At 34.5% G+C, this 24,780-nt stretch overlaps 5 protein-coding genes across 11 annotated transcripts; 3 read left to right on the forward strand and 2 right to left on the reverse strand.

The window, feature by feature from the left end:
* Positions 1-1,248: 1,248 nt before the first annotated feature.
* On the reverse strand, positions 1,249-1,732 carry LOC11408962 (EG45-like domain containing protein). The gene is made up of 2 exons (XM_024786522.1): positions 1,627-1,732; positions 1,249-1,541 (listed from the first exon to the last, which is right to left on the reverse strand). Exons 1-2 carry the CDS (start codon positions 1,730-1,732, stop codon positions 1,249-1,251), a joined length of 399 nt encoding a protein of 132 aa, XP_024642290.1.
* A 4,501-nt stretch (positions 1,733-6,233) lies between these two features.
* On the forward strand, positions 6,234-12,897 carry LOC11411617 (pentatricopeptide repeat-containing protein At1g62930, chloroplastic). Of its 6 annotated transcripts, none has more exons than XR_005642235.1 (3): positions 6,234-8,030; positions 8,981-9,298; positions 12,554-12,897. XR_005642235.1 is itself a non-coding variant. In XM_024786629.2 (2 exons), the coding sequence occupies exon 1, from the start codon at positions 6,345-6,347 to the stop codon at positions 8,016-8,018; it is 1,674 nt and encodes a 557-aa protein (XP_024642397.1). In that variant the 5' UTR covers positions 6,234-6,344; the 3' UTR covers positions 8,019-8,030; positions 12,554-12,897. The 6 variants fall into 6 exon arrangements, 1 of the variants encoding a protein (XP_024642397.1); XR_003013291.2 differs by having other exon boundaries at positions 9,102-9,298; XR_005642236.1 differs by having other exon boundaries at positions 9,151-9,298.
* A 1,749-nt stretch (positions 12,898-14,646) lies between these two features.
* Positions 14,647-17,055, reverse strand: LOC11414631 (pentatricopeptide repeat-containing protein At1g62930, chloroplastic). Of its 2 annotated transcripts, none has more exons than XM_024786631.2 (2): positions 15,453-17,055; positions 14,647-15,234 (listed from the first exon to the last, which is right to left on the reverse strand). In XM_024786631.2, exon 1 carries the CDS (start codon positions 16,554-16,556, stop codon positions 15,633-15,635), a length of 924 nt encoding a protein of 307 aa, XP_024642399.1. In that variant the 5' UTR covers positions 16,557-17,055; the 3' UTR covers positions 14,647-15,234; positions 15,453-15,632. The 2 variants fall into 2 exon arrangements, with proteins under 2 accessions (XP_024642399.1, XP_024642398.1); XM_024786630.2 differs by having other exon boundaries at positions 14,647-15,246.
* A 444-nt stretch (positions 17,056-17,499) lies between these two features.
* On the forward strand, positions 17,500-19,607 carry LOC112422835 (uncharacterized). Its single transcript, XM_024786523.1, has 3 exons — positions 17,500-17,710; positions 17,811-17,900; positions 18,289-19,607. The coding sequence occupies exons 1-3, from the start codon at positions 17,500-17,502 to the stop codon at positions 19,605-19,607; spliced, it is 1,620 nt and encodes a 539-aa protein (XP_024642291.1).
* A 2,031-nt stretch (positions 19,608-21,638) lies between these two features.
* On the forward strand, positions 21,639-24,645 carry LOC11414057 (uncharacterized). Its single transcript, XM_003619727.4, has 3 exons — positions 21,639-21,930; positions 23,485-23,733; positions 24,124-24,645. Exons 2-3 carry the CDS (start codon positions 23,515-23,517, stop codon positions 24,235-24,237), a joined length of 333 nt encoding a protein of 110 aa, XP_003619775.1. The 5' UTR covers positions 21,639-21,930; positions 23,485-23,514; the 3' UTR covers positions 24,238-24,645.
* Positions 24,646-24,780: the final 135 nt, after the last annotated feature.

Below are 24,780 nucleotides of genomic sequence, written 5' to 3' on the forward strand. Positions count from 1 at the left end.
AATATCCATCCACTCAGTACTCATCATAGTGAATATATAATGAGCGGTGCTACTTATCAAGAAAGAATACATCTCGAATGTATATTGCGAAGAAAACAAAGATGTTGAATCCTAAAATTGTTTAAAATACACATAGTAGATGAAAGGGAATAAAACCTGCGACATTACAATTACACCCGTCGCGATGCTGTCGTGAGAATACAATTCGCGATATTTTCCATCTATGTCTGATTTGCTGACGTGGGAAAGCTCAGGCCAGTCACCAGTATCCACATAGGCGCCACGTTTCTAATCACAATCCATGGGGTTGAAACCTTATCTAGCATTAGTTATATATAATTGGTCGAAACCTTTCTAAAAATGGGATTGATTGAGTGGAGGGAGAGGTTTAAGCCTTATCGTGTGTGACCACTCATAGATTAATTCATGGTCAAAATTCATTATCTAGATTAATCTTCTTTGTTTCCTCGTAAAGCTTTAATGAATCAAATCTGGCAACTGAAAATGTGATGATCTTTGATGGTGTGCGTTGAGAGATCACAAATTACATAAACTTTTCTTATGATCAAACAGTTTGCAAATTGCACCGTAAGGATTGCAATTTAATTCTTTCAAAGCACTCGAAGTTTTTCGTGGAAACAGTCCTTGAAACAAGAACATTATATGCGATTAAACTTAGGGCTGACTTGATAGTCAGTGCTAGAAACCTAAGAGTGTGTTCATCTCTGATATCGGAATTGAATTCCATAAATGCCAACAATTATTGTGTTGGGTCGGTCCATCCAAAGCTTCTCTTTAGCCGATTACTGAGTTTTTTTTTTTTTTTTTGAAAAAAAAAAGAAGAACATCATATGCACTTTGATGTTAATTAGTTCAATATATTCATCAAAACGTACACTTACTTGGTTCTCCAGTTTTAGATTCTTGTTCCTTATGTTCTATTCCATGCATGTTTTACACTTTTATTAGATGAACACTAGTTTCTACTAAGAGAAGCAAAATCTTGCTCACTATTAAACAACAATAATGTGTATATATACCAGTAGCCCTATATTTTTTATTTATTTTTTAGGAACAGTACACATTAATTTGCTTTGCAGTAATTTATGCAAAATTCAGCAATGACCTCTGGATGGAATATCATATATATCGATCATATCCTGTATGAACAACATTAGATTAATTAGACAATGTGGTTGGATATTGTAAAAAATGATAAATGAATTAATAATTAATATATGTATAAACTTACTGAATGTATTCAACATTGATATTTGCATTAGGGAAGCGTGAGATAGCAGCAAATGCTTCAGTTGACATGTGGAAAGTTTGGTGGCATGAAGATCTTGTACAAGTAATTTTATCAACAACTTTAACATCAATACTACTACCAACTTTGCATGGCTTATTGATTCCACTTATACACCTTATTCTGTATCTCCTTCCACATGCTGCCCCATTATCCCACAACCCTTCATTCACTGCCACAAATATATTTCCTGGTGGAAACTGTTGTCTCCTATTCCCATCACAAGCTGTAGCTGCACAATCAAACATTGTTTTATTATATATATCATATATACGTAGGAATAAGAAATATTGAATGAATAATATGGTTCTACTCACGTATATATGGAGGACCATAAGAAGAAGCAGTACCAACATCTGCAAGAATAATGCTCATTTGTTTGAGCAATAAGCTTGAAATTATTACAAGGGTAAATGACCTCATTATTTGTTTTCAAGCTAAAATGCGCAGGCTATGGTTTTTTGCTTGATGGTGCAAAAAACCCTCCACCTTATGAATCATATAACATCCATCACACTCAACCTTTTTATTGGTTTTGATGCTTCTTTTAACACGGGATTTCGATGAATTGACCTACTTTTCAGGACCATTTTAGATAATAATATAAACTTCAATTGATAGGCTATATCTATGAACAGATCGGAAGAGACAAAACATATATTAGACCACAAAAACCGTTTTTGTTTTTTCTTTGGCAATTTTGTAAAAGTTCAATTATAGGGTTTCCGTTCAACCGCCACCAAAATTTAAGCAATCACATTCATATCATTTTAACCAGTTAATAGAAACATGAACATTCTAATTTTTTTTGGTTTGAATCAATTTTATTTTATTATAAAAAATATATTTTATTTAAAAAACAAAAAGAAGTTTTTTTTTTTTTTTTATAAAAAGAAGTCATCAATTGGATTTCATCCCAAAAATATTTGTTGTATTTTTTAAAATGTTGGATGCATTGAATGAACCCATATTATTCTTTTGATTTCCACTATAATGAATGGAGGCAAAATCATTTGTTCTGTCTCTCTGCTGTAACTTAAATGCTCCTTTGTTTTTGTTTTTCTCTTTTCCTTAAGACTCTTGTATCTAAACAAGATCTTTATATCTGCCTAAGCACACCTTGTGTTGGTTGACTCTTTTGATGGTTATTAAATTTCATTTTAGCCTCTTAAAAAAAACCATATTATTCCCTCAAATACATTTTCTAAGAAACGAAGGTGTCAATTTTTTTTTTATAAGAAATATTAACCAATTTTCAAATGTATTAGATGTTAAGTTTTACTGTACACTTATTTATTATAAAAGAGAATATTAAAAATAAGATAGTAGATTTAAGTATGTACAAAAATCTATATTACTCCCTTCATGAATATTTCATACATTCCCGTGATTATTTATTTCATTTCAAATGAGTTATTATAAATAATTATATTTATTAATTTATTCTTATTTTTTTTGCCATCTTGAGCTAAGAGTTAAGTAAAAAACCGAGAAATATGCTAATACAGTAACTAATTAAGTTACCAAACTGAACATTTAAAATAAGGTAAGAAACTAGTCATCATGAGTTTTGCTTATATGCAGAGTTCGATGTTCGAATCCCGGATATTAATTCGTCACATAAAATGTGTGAGCTCCAACTACTGAGTTACTTAACCAAACAAAATGTGCAAAGATAAACTTCTAATTGAAACATTTGATTTATATTATGAAATGGTTGATAAGAGCATTTGATTTATATTCTAATATGTTTTACAAAAAATACACATAAAAAAAAGTCCAATTATGAAATCTTGTGGTTGCATCTAGCTTTTGTTTCGTGTTTTGACATGAATTGGATTATAAGGTTGTTGGTTAAGTACTTGAATCTATCAATATCATACCAGCCTTGGTATATGAAAGAGTGTTCCCAAGAAATGGAATTGAGTTTCATAATCTTAAAGTGTTGATATACTATAGAAATTTTCCTGCATTTTGAAATTTAGTATTACGTTGTATTAATTATCGTATGGGACTTAGCATGTAAAAATGCCTCTCCATTCAATCCATCGCAAGTCAATTATTAATGGTGATATACGTGACTGCAAAATGCCTGACAAACATGTTGTAAATGTTCCAATATTTATAAAATACGCATTCAAAGGGGACTTAGCATGTAAATGTTTCCTGCACAGTTTTTGTTTGATTCTTTGCTCTCCTGTTACTTCATAATGATGTTTGTCGGGTTTAAATTTTTGTTAAGATGAAACCTCCAAAAATTCTACATTACAATGCTACATTTAATTTGTTGTTATTTTTAAAGCTTGTGCTTAAAATGGTAAGTTTATGAGCTCTTATAAGTGAACCACCTTAGGTTGCATACACACATTTGACCTCCACACCAAAATGTGACACGTGACCTCCTTGTACCGTGTGAATCCATAAAAAAAAAACAATGAAACGTCCTCTCTCTTCCTCCATCCTCTGCCTTCCTTATTTCTCCAAGTCCCCACTCCGTCGTTCCCTCTCCTCCACCACCACCATCCCTCTTCTGTCTCCGGTGACGGCGGCTACCAAAAACCCCCCTTTGTCTCACCCGCAACCACCATTGGCTGCTGCCATGGCCTCTCTCACTCTCCCTCGTCAAACATCCTTGACATCTTCTCTTTCTCTCTCTCTCACTCACTCTCTCTCCCTCTCTCTCTCTCTCTCTCTCGCAGCCTACCTGCTCACCATCTTCTCTCTGTCTCGCAACCCACATCATCGCCATCTTCGTATGTATCTCACAGTCTCGTTCTGGTGCAACGAGTTTCGTGACAGAGACAACCACGACTAAGGAGAGGGGAGGCGACAAGAGGCTTCTGATCTCCGCAGAACGCAAGGCAGAAGGCCGACAGATACGAGGAGGAGCGGCGGAAGTGATGGGGAGGGGTGATATTTAGATCTGAGACGGTGGTGGTAGCGGTTGTGAAATTTGGTGTGAGGAAGACAACAATGTTGAGATTTAAAGGTCGGGATGGTGACGATGGTGGTGGTGCGGTGAGACGAGAGCATGAGATATGGTGATGATGGTGGTTAGATCTGACCGCGATTGTGGTGGTAGTGAGATTTGAGGTCGATGACGGCGAAAATGGTGGTGGTTGGTGGCCGATGAGAAGGAAGGAAGATAGAGAGAGAGAGAGAGAGAGAGAGAGAGAGAGGTGAAATTGCTAAATTGCCCCTGCCAACGGCACAAAGTGTGTACAACATAGAGTTGTCAACCTATCATTTTCCTAAGTTTATTTTAGGGTTAAAAAATGTGAAAAAGTTGTACATTCAGCTTTTTGAAAGTAAAGATCTTTTGAATTTATTCACGGAGACAAATTCAACAACATTCTATATGCTACTATTTGTCTTTATATAATAGTAAAAAAAATATGATCGAAATTTGTTACCGAAAGAATGCACATATTTTGGAGGAAATAAAGTATTACGTACTGAAAGTGATATGCCTTTTTAAAAAAATATTCAGTCCCTCGTCCTAAATTATAAGTCGCTTTGGAAAAAATTGTCCTAAATTATACATCGTTTTACAATATTAATAAAACATTATTGTTACTTTTGTTATTATACCCCTAACTATTTACTACTCTCTGTTGGAACAAAATGTGTTTAACATTATCACCTTTAAGTTTTCATAATAACAAGGTATTAAAAATGTTAATTGGATATGCTAATATTTCTTCAAGTGTGCAAGACCATAGATAAGAAGTTAAATGTCTTTAATTCAAGTATAGGTTGTGGAAGAACAAATGAGAGCAATAAAATTTACAAAAAGGAAGCTTGTGTTGCAAGATAGAGTATGAAGAAGACAGCAAGACAGCTTCCGAAGACAAACATCGTCAGAAAACCATCAGAAGTTGACGTCATCAGAGAGTCTCAAGAACCATCAGAAGCTGGAGTTCATCAGAGTCTGAAGACTGGAAGCTGAAGTTAGTTAAATGTTCTTTTTCTGAATGCAGAAGGAATGGAAACCTAGTGCAATGGCTATTTCAGAGGAATTAGAAGGCATTGGATGCTTATCCACTGAAGAGTGCAGGAAAAGGACATAGTACAATTGTACAACCACTACTCCACTCCTCATGTCTGCAATAGTACAAGACAACAGTTGTGACTACGCTGGTTATTCTTTATACAAGGAATGGATTTGAAATTGGTCCTTCTTGGGACAATAACCAAATCAAGCAATAGATCATTAGTGATTATCAAGATTCAACAACGACTCTTTTTCATATGTTGGCAATCAACAACGTCTCTTTCACGCTTCAATATAAAGGAGTGAAGACTTGAAGATTGTAAGTGCCAAAACTCTACTGAAATTGTTTCACATCAAAGTTCACTTAAAATTTCTTAACAACTTTTATATCTTAGAAACTCTAAAGTCTTAAGAGTCTGTATCTGATTTGTATTATGAACATCATTGATTGTACATCAAGTGTTCAACCTCAAACATATTTCTGTGTAATTGTGTTTGTTTAGAAGTCTCTTGCTTTTGTGCTTGAGCATACGAAGACTCTTGCGTGTGGGCTTGAGCATAGGAAACCTCTTGCTTTTGTGCTTGAGTAGTTTGAAGTCTTTTGCTTTTGTGCTTGAGCAATTGTAATAAGATATTGATTTTAGTGAACTCTCCTTGGAAAGTGCAAGGGGGACAAGACTACTTCCGGATTGTGGAAGGAACTTGTATAATTGTTTTGTGTCTTTCTCTCCTCTCTATCTCTTTACATTATCCGTTGCATAAGACTCTGAATTTTGTTCAACACTCTGAACACTAGACTTAGTTTTAAAAAAAAAAACATTATTTTGAAATAAATTTTCTTTACAAAAATGATTAATATTTTTGAAGTTTTTAATGGAGAAGTAGTAAATTTGAGTAAATTCCTTTATTTTTGCAATAAAATTCTAAAAAGGTGACATTTGGGCGTGTATGTATGTAGTAAGTAGAACAAGATTGATTCAATGAAATGGCATTTGGGCATTCTTAATCCGTTTAGTTGCAATCCACTCACAGAGAACAATCATGTCATTTTCAACTTTGAGATCTGTTCTTTTCTCTGTTTTCATACCCAATTTTTCACATTTTCAACAATCTCCAAACCCTAATTTCATTGGTTTATTCCCCTCTTCAATAAGCCTCTATTCACAATTACATCACCACCAAGATGAAGAAAACAATCTCATTTCATCATTCAACAGCTTACTCCATCACAAGAATCCTACCCCACCCATCATCCAATTTAACAAGATTTTATCTTCCCTTGTAAAAGCTAAGCATCACTCCACTGCTCTTTCACTTCATCAACAAATGGAATTAAATGGAATTGTGTCAGATTTCTTCACTTTCAACATCCTCATCAATTGCTTTTCTCAATTGGGTCTAAACTCTCTTTCTTTTTCTGTTTTCGGCAAGATTCTTAAAAAGGGTTTTGACCCAAATGCCATAACATTCAATACACTCATCAAGGGTCTCTGTCTCAAAGGTCACATCCATCAAGCATTGAACTTTCATGATAAGGTGGTAGCACAGGGATTTCATTTGGACCAAGTTAGCTATGGGACCTTGATTAACGGATTATGTAAAGTTGGACGAATAACAGCTGCTCTCCAATTGCTGAAACGAGTTGATGGGAAATTAGTTCAGCCTAATGCGGTAATGTACAACATGATTATTGATAATATGTGCAAAGCTAAGCTTGTTAATGATGCTTTTGATTTATATTCTCAAATGGTTGCTAAGAGAATTTCTCCTGATGATTTCACTTGTAATAGTTTAATTTATGGCTTCTGCATTATGGGTCAATTGAAAGAGGCAGTTGGTTTGTTACACAAAATGATATTAGAAAACATCAACCCTCGTATGTATACATTTAGCATATTGGTTGATGCTTTTTGTAAGGAAGGAAAGGTGAAAGAAGCTAAAATGATGTTAGGTGTGACGATGAAAAAAGACATTATACTTGATGTTGTTACTTATAACTCTTTAATGGATGGATATTGCTTAGTTAAAGAAATTAACAAGGCCAAAGATATATTCGATAGTATGGCCTCAAGGGGAGTCATTGCTAATGTTCAGAGCTATACCACCATGATTAATGGATTATGTAAGATTAAAATGGTGGATGAAGCTGTAAATCTCTTTGAAGAAATGCGTTGTAGAAAAATTATTCCTAATGTGGTAACTTACAATTCCCTTATTGATGGTTTGGGTAAATTGGGGAAAATCTCTTGTGTGTTGAAGCTAGTCGATGAGATGCATGATAGAGGTCAACCACCTAATATAATAACTTACAATTCTATATTGGATGCTTTATGCAAAAACCATCATGTTGACAAGGCAATTGCATTATTAACAAATTTGAAAGACCAGGGTATTCGACCAGATATGTACACATACACTGTTCTTATCAAGGGATTGTGCCAAAGTGGAAAACTGGAGGATGCACAAAAAGTTTTTGAAGATCTTTTGGTCAAAGGCTATAATCTAGATGTCTATACATATACCGTTATGATCCAAGGGTTTTGTGTCAAGGGCTTGTTTGATGCAGCGTTGGCCTTGCTGTCAAAAATGGAAGACAATGGATGCATTCCAAATGCTAAAACTTATGAAATAGTTATCCTTTCTCTGTTCGAAAAAGATGAAAATGATATGGCAGAGAAACTTCTTCGTGAAATGATTGCAAGAGGTCTACTGTAAGACTGAAACTAGGTGAGATGATTATGTTAGACATTGTTATTTTGAACTGATATTTCTTTTGTTAAATTTGTTTATACTTCAAAAACAAATTTTATTAACGATCGCGAGAGGTCTATTGCATTTCATTTTTGTAGTTGCCTCTCCTAATTAGAAACAAATTATATTATTGATGTTTCTTTTGTTATGTTTGTTTAAACTTCAAAAACCGAGAAATCAGTGAGTTTCAACCTGAGGGGAAGTTGAAGAATTAGAATGTAATAGTTAGCATTGTCTTCGAAATATTGGTTGTGTTAGGATTTTACAAGTTGTACTACACTTGCTATAGCCAATTTCTTATTCTCAATAGCTAATATATAGAACAGATTATAAAAAAGGTCTAAAAGCAAGACTCGTAATAGTTAAGGGAAAGAGAGAGTTAAAGAAGAAGAACGTTGTAAATACAATTTTCGTTTTTAGTTTTTGGAGTTGGAATCTCATCGCCATTGACTCTGCTGGATTTACAATTTCTCTTTCTCAGTCAGCAGCATGGTTGGACTACATGTTTATATGCACATCATTTTGATTCATAGTTTAAAAGTGTGTTGAAGAAGAAGTAAAAGTGTGTTGAAGAAGTTGTAAATATAATTTATTGTAGGGTAAATACCTCTTTTCGTCCCTGTAATATTAGCGAATTCCGGTTTTAGTCCCTGTAAAAAAAAAAAAAAATTAGATTTTGTCCCTGTAATTTCAGATTCTTCTACTTTTGGTCCCTCCTTTCATCAAGTCAACATAATCTACATAAATTACGTCCTTGTAATTTCAGATTCCTCCCACTTTTGGTCCCTATAATTTCAGATTCCTCCACTTTTGGTCCCTCATTTTACGTACCATGTATGCAGATTCTGCTTACGTGGTGGAATGAGGGACCAAAAGTGGAAGAATATGAAATTACATGGACAAAATCTAAATCTTTTTTTTTACAGGGACTAAATTGGAATTCGCTAATATTACAGGGACGAAAAGAGGTATTTACCCTTTATTGTATTTCCTGCCTTATCCTTATAGAAGAAGTAACTTGTTATGGCTTGGCTTATATCATTTCAGAGGCTTGTTTTTACAAGTAGTTACATTTATCTTGCATCAAAGGAAACAGGTGTGATGGGCATGGGTGCAGCTGGGACTGTTTATTAGGCTGAGTTTGTTGTAGATAAAAGTAAGCACCAAAAGCACTTATTTGTCTTCTACAAATGGTGGCTCAATTTTCAGAAAAGATACATGTGAGCTAGCAAGGGAAGAGAAAGGTCAGACATGTGTTTAGTAGTGTGTGGTGTATGTCAATGATAAGGGATGATATGATAAGAATTCAAGCATGAATTATGTTTCTACTGCATAATTGGTTTTCTGCATTTTTTATAGTTTTTAACAGAGCTGAAATTGATGCCTTAAAAGAATGTATATAGTGAATATAGATTAGTGCAGTTAGTCACTACCTAAGTATTCAATTTGAATGAATTCAACAAGTAGGATTCGTCGAATCGGCATGAAATTGATGTGCTTTCATTTACTGCATTCTCTTAAGATTTTGATAGTAATAAAATTGCACAATATGCTTGACATGTTTATAAAGGCTTTCAAATTATACTTATCCCGATGTTAGTGTTAAGAAGGCAAGTTTGCTAGTCAAACAAGTTTAAAATTCATATAGGATTCTTGATGCAAAATATGGAAAGAAACCACAAATATATCCTCAAAGTAAAGGTTTGGACACATAAATAAGCCTACTTGCCAAATTTGAGGGGATTTGAACTTTAATAACTCAGTTTGGACAAGTTAGTTCTGAATCTGAATTTAGTAACAACAATAGCGAACTAGGGTGGACAACTTCTGATACTGGTTAGGTTCTGAACTGTAATGAAGTCCAATAAGTTTTAATCACATGCAGGAATCCAATTCATGTTTGTTTGTTCATGTTGGCCACCTATAGAACTGTGTTTCTGTAAACTAGGACAGGATCTATATACTCAATCAAATCTATATTTTTTAATTTGGAAACATCAAGGTAAAAGATGATTCCATGGCTTTTGCAAATTAGATTTCAAACAAAAATCTGATACGATGTTATAGAGATTGAATTCCCATTTTCAGGGAAAGCCTTATAATTCCTTGTAGTCTTTGGTGTATAGACACTGATTTATATTCTCCTTATGTTACTCAATTTATGCACAAATAGAAGTCTAAAAACGGCGATAAGAGTGGTTTTAGCGGGAACCAGAGGGTTATGATCAGAGTTTTACATATCAGGTTAGATTCTCCTATATTTCTCTTGATGTTTTAGGAATGTTTTAGGAATAAGGAATCATTTGAAAAATGAGTCCAAGTGGGTTAGCTGAGATTTCGGACCTTCATACCCAAATTAGCCTAAATATAGAATAACGCATGGAACTTATATTGAGTAAAGGAAACTAAAATTGAAGTAAAACCACAATGCTGTGCAACTATCATAATTAAAGTAAAAGCACAATTTTGTGCAACCATCATAAGATGAAAAACATGGATCCTTGGATGGATAATGATAGTAGTGCTAGTAACGATTGGGACGCTAGTATTGTTTTGATGCTCCATACTTAACTGGCTTCTCTCTTTTATCATAGAATGTTTATGAAACGTAACTTTTGTTTAATATTTTGGTGGATACCCTGATTGTGTTTTTTGCGTATACACTAAGGATATAATTGTATATATTCTAGACATGCCACACCGTTATCTATGCACCTGATGCTTATATTTTATCACCATTGTGTCCACAATATTTTCATACTGCAACATACCGGGACCATCATGATTTAAATAAATTTTATTTTAGCACATGCCTTGTTATGTTCAGAATTGTAGAGAGCACACATGTATTCTGTTATGGTTGCTGGTTTAGCCTATATGCTGTTGTAATATTCCTTTTATCATCGTCAAATTCACTGCATAATTACTTTCTTCTTTGATATTCCCTGACCTTATTTTCCTGCTCTCTTTGACTGAATTTTTGGCACTTGTTATTGAACACTATTTATTATGGTCTGGACTTTCTTTTCTGCTATAAACATATAAGCTGAGACTTGAGAGGAGGAGCCCTCAAGGGATATTTTGGATATATATAATTAGGGACACTGAGCATGAGATTAAAAGCAAGTGAAGAACTATTTAATATTGAACTAAGGTGGGAAAGTTTCATTACTTTTTAACTTATATGTCGATTGTTTGGAAAGTTTCATTACTTGTGGATTTTTATAAATCTAGGATAATTATCGGGAAGAGAGGTAACATTGGCGCAACTGGTAAAGTTGTTGTCATGTGACTGAAAGGTCAAAAGTTCAAATCCTTGAAACAACCTCTTGTGTAAAAAAAAAAAAAAACAGGGTAAGGTTGCGTACAATACAACAAAAAAGGTGGGACCCCTTCCCGGATCCTGCGTATGCGGAGCTTTAGGCTTTGTTTGGGAGTTTGGAGGGGAAGGGAGGGTTTTGGAAAAAAGGAACGAGCAAGTGGAAGAAATAGAAGACATTGGGAGGAGAGGGCTTTGGAGGTTAATTTTTTACTCATAATAAAAAATCCCCCTCATTTGGGGGAACTCAAATTGTATTGGGGGAGGGTTTTAGGGGGTTATGGAGGGTTTATATGAATTTTTCAAATTCAATCTATGTTGTTATAATATTCTTAAAATTAAAAGTATATTAATCATAAGTATTAGTTTATCATTCTCTAAAAAACTGTTCTTTCAAAAAATGTGAAAATTTTTTGTCCATTTTTCTATATATTTCCAACCCCCCAAAACCCTCCCCTCCCCTCCCCTCCAAACTCCCAAACAAAACCTTAGTGCATCGGGTTTCCCTAGGATAATGATCGAGATTCTTTCTTATGATGGTAGGAAGCCATATACTACTAATATATTATGCTGGCTGAGAGTGTTTCAGATGATGCAAAAGCTTAGGTTGGATGATTTTTTTGAATATGATACTAATACGTTAAATATTATTTTCCATATGAAGCTATGTCATTTTGAGAGGAATGATTATTTAACCACTATGCACAACATTCATTCACACATAGTTGTCATGATTGCACAATGCACACACAAATTGCGACGGACCTACGGCCAAGACCTCCACCCGAAATGAACCTGTGAGTGTGACAAAGGTACAGTGTTATGAAATTTGAGATCTGAGTGTGATGCTTGATTATGTGTTGTTCCATTTGTTCAATTTAGTTATGCATGTTGTTATTATGTTGCACATCAAGCTCATAACCAAAAACTTCAGACTGAAGTTTGTATTGTAATTTTCTTGTGACCTATCCAATTAGATGCTGATTTAAAGTATTTGTTTTCTTTTATATAAACTTTTTAAAGTATGTTTCTATGGGAAATTTTCTTGTACTAAATCGATGAAGAAATAGGAATAAAGAGATGTCCAAGTCATGTTGTATGAAACTGTTTTGAAAATATATAGTAAAGCTAGAAAAACTTGTTACTTTATTTTCTAATTGTACTGATTTCAATGTTGTAGATATTGGCACTGAAAAGTAGAGGGATCTAGCAGAAAAAGGCATTCAGTGTCAAAAGATTGATCACAAGGTCATAAAGGAGAGATTGAGCAACATGTTTTGCAGCGTTGATGACTAAATCTGAGCTATGGCCATGTTTGAGCAGCAACACTTGAACTCAACAAATAAAGGGAGAGAAAGAGAAAGGGTTTCAAAAGTTTAGACTGAAGTTTATTTCTTAGATGAAATCAAGAGTGTGTGAAATGATTAACATGCTCAATAAGTTGCTAAAGTTAAAAACCTTATTTTGGTAAACAATGGCAGCATATCATATTCATGAATAAGAGTTCAAGTAAATTAATTCCTAGAGTTGAAGAAATCTATGAGTAGATTCACAAAATTGTGTATACATCTTATTTTAATAAACAAATATGAGTAGATTCACTTGTGTAGTCTATCTATTTGGTTTCACTTGAATCTAGGGGATGATTTTCTCTTTTTGAAAAGAGTGTACCAAGTCATGTAGAGTTGATCTTTCTCATGAAATCTTCAAGTTCCACAATCTTAAATATGCGGGTATTATAGAAAAGTGAAGGGACCAAGAAGGTAGTTTAGCTCTGGTTCATACTATTATGAGATGTGTGTCCATGGTCAGCTTTTCTATCCTTATCAACGGAAAACCTAATTCTGATATAAGGCCTCAAAGGGGTTTAAAACAGGGATCGGTTATGGTGCATAAGGAAATTCTTACCAAATGCGGAAATCCCAACATAATTGCTTCCTACACCCCCAAAGGAAATCCCAACATAATTGCTTCCTACACCCCCAAAGGAAATCAAACAAAATGAACCAAACGCGGAAACAAACTGAATCATCACCGTCGTTCATCATCACCACTAGAATCTTCAATCTCATCATCAACACTGTCGTTCATCATCATCACGGTCATCTTCACCGTACTGGAATGCCAAAACCATTTTGTTGTGGAAATGGTTTCTGTGAGTTGTACTCCAAACCCATTTTGCTGTGGAAATGGTTTCCAGAATCTTCAATCTCATCATCAACACCGTCGTTCATCATCATCACCGTACTAGAATGCCAAAACCATTTTGCTGTGGAAAACCATTAGATGTACTTAATGGTTTCCAGCAGTTTTCCCGCCATAAATTCCTCTAACATCACAAAGATTTCGAATCCATAACAACTTCAGATCTGAAACCGTGAACCTCATGAACACTAAACCGCATAAAATCACATAAACATCATCTACCACTCTCGAATTCATCAATAAATCCATAAATAAGTTCAGATCTGTCGTTATCTACGACGACGAATCGATTTTAACTCAAAACCGCGTCGTTCCCGCATAAAGAAGAACATCCAGAATCGGTTTAGAAGAGGTAGAGGGAGAGTTCGTACAGCCTACCACAACAAGATTCGAACCGGATCGGAACAACACTTCAACACAACAACAAATCCGAACCGGATCGGAGAAGAAGACCAAAACGTGAAACGGAGCCGTGAAGAACAAGAGGTAGTTTCATTTTCTCTTTTTGTTCCGTTTTTTTACTCGTATATCTACGCTTGTGTGAGTTTTTTTTGAGAAATCTAAGGAGATATTTTGAATCAACACAAAAAAGGATGTCTAAAACCGTGAAAACTATTTGATTTGGACGGAGTTTTGAACTCCGGCGCGGTGGTGCCACCACCAGCGACCACCGTGCCGGAATCATCATGTGTGGCCGGAAGAGATGAAGACTCATCTGAATTGTAGAGAGAGGGAGAGTTTTATGTTTTAGTGAGAGAAATGTTTGAAGCAAATGAAGTTTGATTTGGTGTAGTTTAAGAAGCCTAGGATTATTACACGTGTACACTAGATCTGATGGTTGTGAAGTGTTTATGCACGGTGCATATCATAACTTTTGCCTTTAAAACAGGGGATCCTCTCTTTCCCTTTCTTTTCCTATGTTGTGCTGATGTGTTGTATGGGTTAATTACTAAATCATATCTATAGTTGAGTCATTCATATATCCTACTGACTTGCTACAGATAGTTAACTTCTTCAAGTCAAAAAATCAACTTTAGTTCACTTATGCATCTACTTGCAAAGTTTCAATCAAACAAATTCTGCCACGTCATTTATTTTGCTTAAAAAACATATTACCAAGCATGATTTTTTTTTTAGGGATATTACCAAGCATGTTGTTAGTCATGCCTTTACAATACATAGTACACAGAAAATGAGCGTGTACTACTAAAACTTAATAGTACTAAACAATGAAACATAGACTTGATTTTCTCTGTCTTTAATCAGTTTGAAACACAAATTATTGCTAGTATACCTCTTTCCTTTAGGCTTCCGGAGGATTCTTTTTTGTGTAATGGTGAGAAGGATGGTATGTATTCAGTTCGCTCAGTTTATCATCAATTAGGAATTCTAGCAAATTGATCTCCCAAACAGAGTTAAAAACTTTGTTTGGAGGTTGGCGTAAAATATCCTCCCCACTCAAGGTAACCTGTGTAAAAAAGTAGAGAAACTTGAATCTGTTTGCCCTTTTTGCTTCGCTGAGGTAGAAACATCCAAACACTTATTAATGGAGTGTAATGTTGCAAAGCTAACTTGGTTTTCATCTAGCCTTGGGCTCCATGATCCTCAAAACTCTTCTTTGAACTGTGGAAATTGTGGTTTTATAGGAACCTACTTCTGTTCAAGCAACTAAATAAAAACATATCACTCACTGTTTTGTTAAGACATTAGTATGCACCTTAAAACATATTACTGTACCAAAAACTAATTTAGTATTTAGCCTGTTGCATAGTCCAATTTACTTTTTACGTGACAGACTAACAATAAAAGGAAATAAAGATTGGATGGTTGTATTGAAATTGGAAATACCAAATTGTAACTAAAAAGCATCTCACCTTGTTTTATTCTTATAGTAGACCTCTAGCAATCATTTCACGAAGAAGTTCCACTGCCTTATCATTCATGTCGTTTTCAAACAAAGCACGGATAAGAATTTCGAAAGTTACAGGATTAGGGGTGCAACCATTGTCTTCCATTTTTGACAGTAAGGACAATGCTTTATCGAACAAGCTCTCTTAACAAAGGCCATTAATCAGAACAGTATACATCCTCACGTCTAAATGATAGCCTTTAATCAAAAGAATCTGATAAACCTCTTGCGCGTCCTTGAGTCTTCCATTTTTGCATAAACCATCAACAAGTATTGTGTATGTATATATATCCGGCTGAATTCCTTGGTCTTTGATCTTCGTAAGTAATGTGATTGCCTTGTCAACCTGATGGTTTTTGCACAAAGCATCCAATAAGGAATTGTAAGTGATCACATCAGCAGGTTGGCCTCTATTATGCATCTCATTTACAAGATCCCAAGCATCAAAGATTCTCCCAGATTTGTGAAGACCATCGATAAGTGAACTGTATGTTACAGTATTAGGAGCCATACTTTTGGAATGCATTTCTTTGAGGAGATTAACGGCTTCATCCACCATTTTAGTCTTACATAGTCCATTAATCATGACACTATAGCTATGAACATCAGGAGTCACTCCCCTTCTAGCCATAGTGTTGAACACAAATGTGGCCTTATTCTCTTGTTTGACCAAGAAATACCCATCCATCAAAGAATTATAAGTAATGACATCAGGATCCACACTTTGTTTTATCATAACAGCTAACACATTTCTAGCTTTTTTCATCTCTCCTTCCTTACATAAACCATCAACCAATATATTAAATGTATAAATGTCTGGTTTAATGTTTTTCAACAACATTTGATTGAACAAACCAACTGCTTCTTTCAATCGACCCACAATCAAACAGCCATACATTAAAGTATTGTAAGTGATGACATCAGGAGAAATTCTCTTGAGAAGCATTTGAGAATATAAATCAAAAGCATCAATTACAAGTTTATCCTTGCATAAACTATAAATAATTGTACTGTACATGACCACATTAGGCTGAACCAACAGCCCATCAATATTTCTAAGAACCTGCATGGCAGCTCTTGTTTCTCCTGCTTTGCATAACCCATCAATCAAGGTCCCATAACTAACTTGATTAAGTTGAAACCCCTTTGCTATAACATCATCATGAAAGTGAAGGGTTTCCTTAACTTTGTCATTAAGACAGACCTTTGATAAGTGTATTGATTGTTACAATATCAGGGTGAAAACCAAGCTTGACCGAGGTGGCAGAAACAATTAACCAATATATTGAGATTAACAAGATCAGTTTGAATTCCTCTGAGTTCCATTTGATGAGAAAGGGAAATAACAGTGTGGAAATGATTGATTTTAACAAGGGATGCGAAGATCTTACCAAATTCAAATATGGTTGGGGTAGGGTTGTTCATATTGAGCATTCGATTGAATTGTGAAACAGCTTCATCAACATTAGGAACGAACGAAGGAAGAGGGTGCGATTGAAAGTGAAATAAACGACGAAAGAGAAGTAAATTGGGAGTGGAAACAGAGAAGAGAGAGAACACCCTCCGGTCTTATATATAAGCAAAAAAAACAGCTTTTACGGTGATTAAGAAATGCAGTTAAGTGTAGTTGATTTTCTAAATTTTGTATAAAACATAAGTTAAATTGACTATATTGCCCTTTTCTTAAAATTAATGTACACCAACATGATTGTACAACTGCATTAGAGAAATTTAATACTGTACCTCACGTTGAAATACCTTCTGGTTTCCCACCTCACGTTGAAAATATGCAAGACATTGGAAACATCAATTCAATTATATGCAAGGCATTTCAGCTTCTTAACACCAAATATTTGGTGTGCCGCCAAAATTTTCATTTGAATGAATGAAACTACAATTTTCATTCCATGTCAAATTTCAAAAGTTTTTTTGGGATGATTCATTTTCCTTATCATGTTCCTATAAATAGCTATGAACATTTACACTATCACCATCTATGAGTGTTCTTCAATATGGATTTTGATATTGACTTGAACGAACCTTATAATGATGCCGACGGAATCGCCGATGAAAACAGAGATGTATTACCCATCGACTTAAATGTGCAGCCTTACGATGAAGATTACATTTTCGACTTGAATGTTGTCCCGTCACTTGAAGATGATTGTGTAAATGATGCTGAAAATGTCACTGGTGGAAATGAAGCTGATGATATATTTAGAGGTAAATTAGTTAGTTTCATTGAAGCTGAGGAATCTATAATGTAGTATAATCAAATGAGTTTTCTTTTTCTTACTTTATTTTTTATAACTTTTTGTTTCAGGGACCCAAGATGATACAAATGGTGAAGATGAAGACATGGGTGACTTATTTAGTGAAGAAGATGAAGATATGGGTTATACATTAAATGAAGGTGAGACAGCTAATTCAAACTATTACACACCATTGTTTGAGATATTATCATTGCTTGCTGTATTATCATTGCTTGGTGTATGTAATTTTATTGGAACTTTTCATTAACCAAAGATATTATCAAGCATGCATTTTCTTAATAAATATGGTTAATTTCGTAAAACTAGCATGTAGAAAGAAACCTTAAACGGCTGTTAATTCGAAACAGAGTATGTATAAGAGAGTTGATGCAGTAATTTTTTGGGAGGCAATGAAGAGAGATATACAAAATTTTGTTGCAAACTGTGACCACAATGTTTTAATTTTAAAACATTGTTTTTTTCTTACGTTTCTGTATTTTTTCTTCTTGTATATAATAACAATAAGAACTTCTTTTTTTAATCATGTAGAGGCAATTATCGTTGAGGAAATTGAACAATCTAATAACAAACGTTCTTTTCTCGACAACAATCAACGGAAACTTGTTTCTCATTTATTGTTAAATTCAAGTTATAATGGAAAACTTTGTCGTGGGATTGTCAGAACATTGGCATCTTATTTTTCAGTCTCTCAAGATGTCATTTATCGGATTTGGAGGCAAGTAAAAAAAACGGGTGATCCGTGTCATAAGAAATCAAAAAATTGTGGTCGAAAAAGGATCCAAATAGATTTCGACAAAATGCGCAATGCTTCATTAGCTAAGCGTAGCACTCTTCGATCTTTACAAACTGTCTTGGGGCTTAAAACCAAGACAACTTTGCTGAAGTACATAAAAGAAGGGGTCTTACGCCGACATTCGAATGTGCTCAAACCATATTTGAATGATAATAATTTGAAAGCTCGTATTGAATTCTGCTTGGATATGCTTGAGGAGAGTAGCATACCACATGATCAAGTGTTTAAGCCTATGTATAATGTTGTTCACATTGATGAAAAATGGTTCTATATAACGAAAAAGTCATCAAACTATTACCTTCTTGCTGATGAGGATGAGCCACATCGTATGTGTAGGAACAAAAATTACATCGGTAAGGTCATGTTTTTAGTTGTTGTGGCTAGGCCAAGATTTGATGGTGATGGTAATGAGACCTTCTCAGGAAAAATTGGTTGCTTTCCAATAGTTCACAAGGTACCAGCACAAAGGTCTAGCATCAATAGACCTGCCGGGACACTTGAAACAAAACCAATCACTTCTATAAATAGAGAAGTCACTCGAAAGATGTATATCGACGAAGTTTTACCGGCAATCAAAGAAAAATGGCCACGAGAATATGCACATGAAACAATTTACATTCAACAAGATAATGCACCTTGTCATGTGCCTCTAGATGATGAAGAGTTTTGTAGAGCGGCTTGCGATGGGGGATTCGACATTCGTTTGACTTTTCAACCTCCTAATTCTCCCGATTTGAACGTATTAGATTTAGGCTTTTTTTCTGCCATTCAATCCTTGCAGCAACAGGAAGTAACTAATTCGGTTGATGCACTTATTGAAGCTGTGGAGAAATCTTTTGATGCTTTTTCCGCCCAAAGTTCGAACAACATTTTTCTCACACTTCAATCTTGTATGATTGAGATAATGAAGGCGAAAGGATCCAACAACTACAAAATTCCTCACATGGAGAAAGAGATGTTGCTTAGGAGAGGCATGTTACCCACACAACTAAAATGTGACCCGGAATTATTTCAAGAAACTTTTGACTACTTGTATAATGTTGAGGAGATATGAGGGCAGAAACTTAAACTCTTAAGTACTTGTATTTCATGATTTCTTTTGGTTTACTTGTATAATGTTGAGGAAACTTTTTTATTTCAAGAAATTTTTCAGTATTTTTAGTGTGCCTACTGAATAATTATTGTTTCTTTATTTACATAAAGATAAAATAACATGGCAGCTTTAGAGGGAAGATAATTTATTTAAGGCTACACGTAATGCCACACGTAATGCCACTAACATAAGAAAATCCACTTTTTTATGTTCCATGTTAGATTCACACAATTCATTTCAATTTATCTTGCCACACGTAGTGCAATGCATGCAAACAAATGAACGCAGACGTGAAAGTTGAGGAATTATAAGTAAAAGAAAGAAAATAAAATATTATAATCGGGACAAATACAATTTTATAAAGAGATGTGTAGTTTCATTATGAAAGAAGGATTAACCAAAGATAACAGGTTACAAAAAAAACTCATTCCAATACCCAAAAACATCAACTCTTTCTATGTCACACCTAGTTCAATGAATCTATGTATATTTTCAGCACATCTTCAATCCCTTTCCTCAACTCTTCATTATTCAACTCCTCAATCTCAAGTCCATTCTCCAACTCTTCATCCTTCAACTCCTCAATCTCATCTCCAGAGTCCATTGTTTCTACTGGAACTTCATTCAGATCAAAGTTTTCCATGTTTAAGTTCAGAAAAGCTCTCTCACATGGTTGGACGAATTTTTGACGCAGATTTTTCACTCTTCCAGATTGCATTACCTCTGGAACTTCACCACAAACACTCATAGAAGACCCATCTTCATTAGGGGCTTTGTTCAAGTCAAAATTGTTCTTGTACTGCCCTCCAAATGCTAGATCTTCAAACACCCATGTTTGCTTTGTTGTGACCTCATCATCACTTTTTGACATCACTTCACCTTCAAACAAAGTATCTTGAATTAGGTTGGTATCTCCATCCCCATCAAGTGAGTCTTCAACAACAAGAAGAGAAATATCTTCCAAGTTGCTGTCAATGCCCAAATCAAATGAGGGTACTTCATCAAACCATTTTTGTGGGGATGCCATTTTTTTTTTTGAGTTGAAAAGAAGAAGATGTATGGGTGGTAGAAGACCGTAAAATGAGTTTTTATAATTGAAAAGAAGAAGATGTATTGGGTACACCAAGAGTTATGAAAAGCTGTTATGAAGAATTGAAATGAATGCATTATGGAGAATTGAATTGAAATGTATTGGTGTACGTGTATTCCAATAGGTGATTGAAAACCACAAAAGACTTTAAAGGGGTATATTAGGAATAACAGTGTAAAAAGTGGTTAGTTTTGCTTATATTTGAGACCAAAGATTGATGTTTTTTTTTGCTTATATATGTGACCGGAGGGTGTACCTTTTTGACATGAAGAATGACATTGTGAGTAATGAATTCAATTGATATTTTGAGGATAAATTACCTTTTTGTCCTCTAACTATTTAATTGGTATCGGATTAGTCCTCTAACTAAAAATTGATTTATTTCGGTCCTCTAACTTTCACACCGTTACTGCATTTAGTCATTTCTGTTAGTTTTATTCAAATAAACGTTAGGGTTTGTGTTATGTGGGTCCTCTAACTTTATTTATTAGTATCATTTTGGTCCTATTTCTTGTTAAGGTATTATGATTAAATAGTGACTGATATTATTGGTAACTGTTCATTGTATGTGTGAAACAGAAGGTCAGGTACCCACATAACACAAACCCTAACGTTTATTTGAATAAAACTAATAGAAAAGACTAAATGTAATAACAGTGAGAAACTTAAAGAATGGAAATAAATCAATTTTTAGTTAGAGGACCAATTAATACCAACTAAATAGTTAGAGGACCAAAAAGATAATTAAGCCATATTTTCGATTTGCTTCAGCTTCTAAAAAAACAATGGCCGAAACGAATAGAAAAAATATACAAAAAATAATGCCAGAGTTGCTGAAACGCACCGTTTCATTTTTTAGCAAGAGAAAAAAAAAGAAGGGGACAACATATAGAAAAAATATATAAACTAGAGGAAACCACCACCTAACTTTCTAGTTCTCTCTTTCACCTTCTACTTCCATTGCCATCCTTCACCCATGACCCAATCTTCTTCTCTCTTTCAATAACCAATTTCCTTTCAAAATTCAAATCATACAGCATTGTGATTATTTTCTATCCCTCAACAAAATTGTGAGAATTGAATTCAGTCTACAATAAAAAATAAAAAAAAAAATCCTTTCTTTGGTGGAAGCAAACAGAATCCAAATCGCGGCAGAAAAGCAGAGAGCTCGAAGCGAAGAAAAGAAAACAAGAAGTGAGTATCTATCCTTTGAGTTGGCCGTTCTTGTTTTTTTTTAGTTTTATATATTGCACGCAAACTGTTTGACAAAATGTTCTTTACGATTTTTTCGATTATGTTAACTGCATGTTCTAGATAGATCTATAAGCGTGTATCGTGATAAACTAGCTTATCTATAAGCTATTTCTGTAACAAAAGATAAAATAAAATTGTTTTTGTTTAAGCTATTTTCATAAGTTATATCTTAGAGAGCTTGTAAAAATAAGCCGAAAACAACTTATGAAGGTGTCATAAGTTGTACTCATAATGGACTTGATGTTGGATGTGTTAGAACTCTACCTCTATTCTTTTCGGAATTTTTTGTGAAGGGTTGAGTGCCAAAAGTGGTGAACATTGTATGATGATGGAATATTTTGACGAGTGAATTACTTAGATACTGACAGATTTCATTAGTTGAATCAATAGATGTACTCTTGCAATTCTGAGACTCAAAACATATATCTTTTTAGAATCTGGGTTGAGCCATCATCATAGATCTTGAATGGGCTCTAACACCATCTTAGAATTTGGGTTGAGCCGAACTCAACCCTTTCAAAACCGGCTTGTAAGGTGAGGATAACCCCCACCATAAATACATGTTTAGGTCATATCTCATCCAATTTAGGACTTTTAACGTCTCTTGTAAAGAACAATTTTAGAAATCTTTCCTGACCTTAGAGGCTTGACCATTCCAAGAATTGAATGAGCAGTGGACTCTGAGATTGAAATTTGAAGCTTGTATCCTGCCCATGCACGCAAATAGTTAATCAGTAGCCGCCGGCTTCTTGATGCTCCCATCAATAAACATCAACATGTGCTTGGATAGCAGAGCTAGTTTCATTACTCTAGCCCGCCCGTGAATGATAATTCTTCCTATTCAAGGTGAAACCAACACCAACCAAGGATCTGATGAAGATCAATGTAGTGGGGATCCGGAAGTTTGGTTGAATAATCATAAGAAAGAAGTGGAAGATACAAGGAGTGGTGCTCTGGTTTTCAATTAAATATCAGAGAAGAAAATCATGAAACTTAAAATACAGGTGATAGAAACCAGATATCTATATGTGGAGTTCTGACCGATGGAGGATTTTTTGTTCTCAATCATCACAACAATTGATGAGTACAACTCTTATATAATGAGCTGATCGAATGGACAGCTCAATCAGCGACAGTAAAACTAACCTGCTTACCCCAAACATAATTGAAGTGACTGATTACTTACTGAACTAACTGATATTATTAGTTTTGGAATCCAATATACAGAGGAGTAGATGATCCTTACTATGTGAAACTTTCTTTATCTTTTCTTTATTTCTTTGCTCATTCTTGAGACTTACTTTCCTTTTTTCCTTACAATCCTTCTTTGATCTCTCTAACTGTATTTCTTTCTCTCATAGAGACAAATTGTATTTCTTTCATCTTGGTGAGAGAGAACACCCTTCTCCCACTTTTTAGGTTCTTAGTTTATCTTCTTATCCGGTAACAAGGTTCCTAAATTTTTTTCAATTCCAAATATGTCATCCCTTGTAGGAAGTAGGTTGTGGATATTTATAGAATAGAATGAGAACTGAAGCCTTCCAAACAGTTAACATCTATCGCCATCTTCTCAAGGCAGTCAAGAAACATATTGGGAAAGAAGAGAACAAGAAGCATTTTTTAGAATTTGTAACCTCGGAGTTCCACAAGAATCGGAATCTGTCTGATGGTGTGGCTGTCCAACAGAAAATAAAGCTTGCTCGTGATTATACTTACATGCTTAATGGTGTGCACCATCACAAGGTATTACTTTGTTTTTATTGTATTTTCCCTTCAAACAGTCACTTGTATTGTTAAGCCTGTACATTGTGCTGATTGGTCAAATGACACAAATTCATTCAGTTTAAAACTTGATAAGATATCAACAGCTTTAGCTGTTCTCTATATATATTGCAAAATAAAAGTAAGAGGTGTAGAAGAGGATGTGATGCGACTGTTATGCTAGTGATGAGAAATTCAGCATAGCCAAGTTGGATCCAAGCCAATCCTTTGCAGATGTAGTATTATAATGGATATCAATCATATCATTTTTGTTTTGACTCATTTTATGTCTAGTGTAGATCATTACTAGGAAAAAGCCGCATTTTATTTGGCTGATTTTCTGACCATGAATCATTGTCATCAATCTTGCAGGATTTGCTTTTCTCATATAACATTGCAATTGATAGATCAAATGAAGTGCAAAGAACACTTGGAAAATCTGCTGCAAGTGTTGGTCTTCAGCTTCCTGAGGTTTATCAATCATAATGATTGGCTGTGTTAATTTTTGCATGTATGGAACTTGCCTTTGTACTTGTACAAAGAAAGGCTTTCGTGTTTTTTTGGTAATCACGAAACCAGTTGATTGGAAGTATCTACTGTCATAGCAGATGAAATAATTTATACTATTTATGCATTAGTTAATGTTTTTTCTTTTTCTCCAGTAAGAACTATTGCCATTGTGTTGTAGGACTTTGTTTCAGGATAATGTATTTCCATGTCCTTTTCAAAGCGACTAATTTCTTACTCTAAATGCCGAATTATGTTCATAAGGGCACAGTGTGTTGTTCTAGAATATTGAGCTTCTTTTACAGATGTTTGCAATGGAAGTTCAGTTCTTGCTTCAGGTTTTTTGCCTTTTGGGATTATATGAGAATTTTGGCAAACTCCATTTAACAATTGTTTATACATTATTATATATATTGTTGTAGTTTAACACAGACCCGATTGGAGTGTTTGCGGATTGGACTTTAGCGGTCAAAGCTTAGAGTCAATGTCCAAATTTTGAACCAATTGGACTGCATACTACAT

This window comes from Medicago truncatula, chromosome 6, assembly GCF_003473485.1.
Source record: "Medicago truncatula cultivar Jemalong A17 chromosome 6, MtrunA17r5.0-ANR, whole genome shotgun sequence".
In the NCBI taxonomy this organism is placed as follows: Eukaryota; Viridiplantae; Streptophyta; class Magnoliopsida; order Fabales; family Fabaceae; genus Medicago; species Medicago truncatula.

Bases quoted from the DNA above. Each gene is read 5' to 3' on its own strand.
- LOC11411617 (XM_024786629.2), top strand. From the start codon at position 6,345: ATGTCATTTTCAACTTTGAGATCTGTTCTTTTCTCTGTTTTCATACCC.
- LOC11414631 (XM_024786631.2), bottom strand. From the start codon at position 16,556: ATGCAGGTTCTTAGAAATATTGATGGGCTGTTGGTTCAGCCTAATGTG.
- LOC11414057 (XM_003619727.4), top strand. From the start codon at position 23,515: ATGAGAACTGAAGCCTTCCAAACAGTTAACATCTATCGCCATCTTCTC. The intron at 23,734-24,123 runs GTATTACTTTGT...TCAATCTTGCAG, and splicing joins ATGGTGTGCACCATCACAAG to GATTTGCTTTTCTCATATAA.
- LOC112422835 (XM_024786523.1), top strand. From the start codon at position 17,500: ATGGATTTTGATATTGACTTGAACGAACCTTATAATGATGCCGACGGA. The intron at 17,711-17,810 runs GTAAATTAGTTA...TTTTTGTTTCAG, and splicing joins AGCTGATGATATATTTAGAG to GGACCCAAGATGATACAAAT. The intron at 17,901-18,288 runs GTGAGACAGCTA...TTAATCATGTAG, and splicing joins GGGTTATACATTAAATGAAG to AGGCAATTATCGTTGAGGAA.
- LOC11408962 (XM_024786522.1), bottom strand. From the start codon at position 1,732: ATGAGGTCATTTACCCTTGTAATAATTTCAAGCTTATTGCTCAAACAA. The intron at 1,542-1,626 runs GTGAGTAGAACC...TTGATTGTGCAG, and splicing joins TTATGGTCCTCCATATATAC to CTACAGCTTGTGATGGGAAT.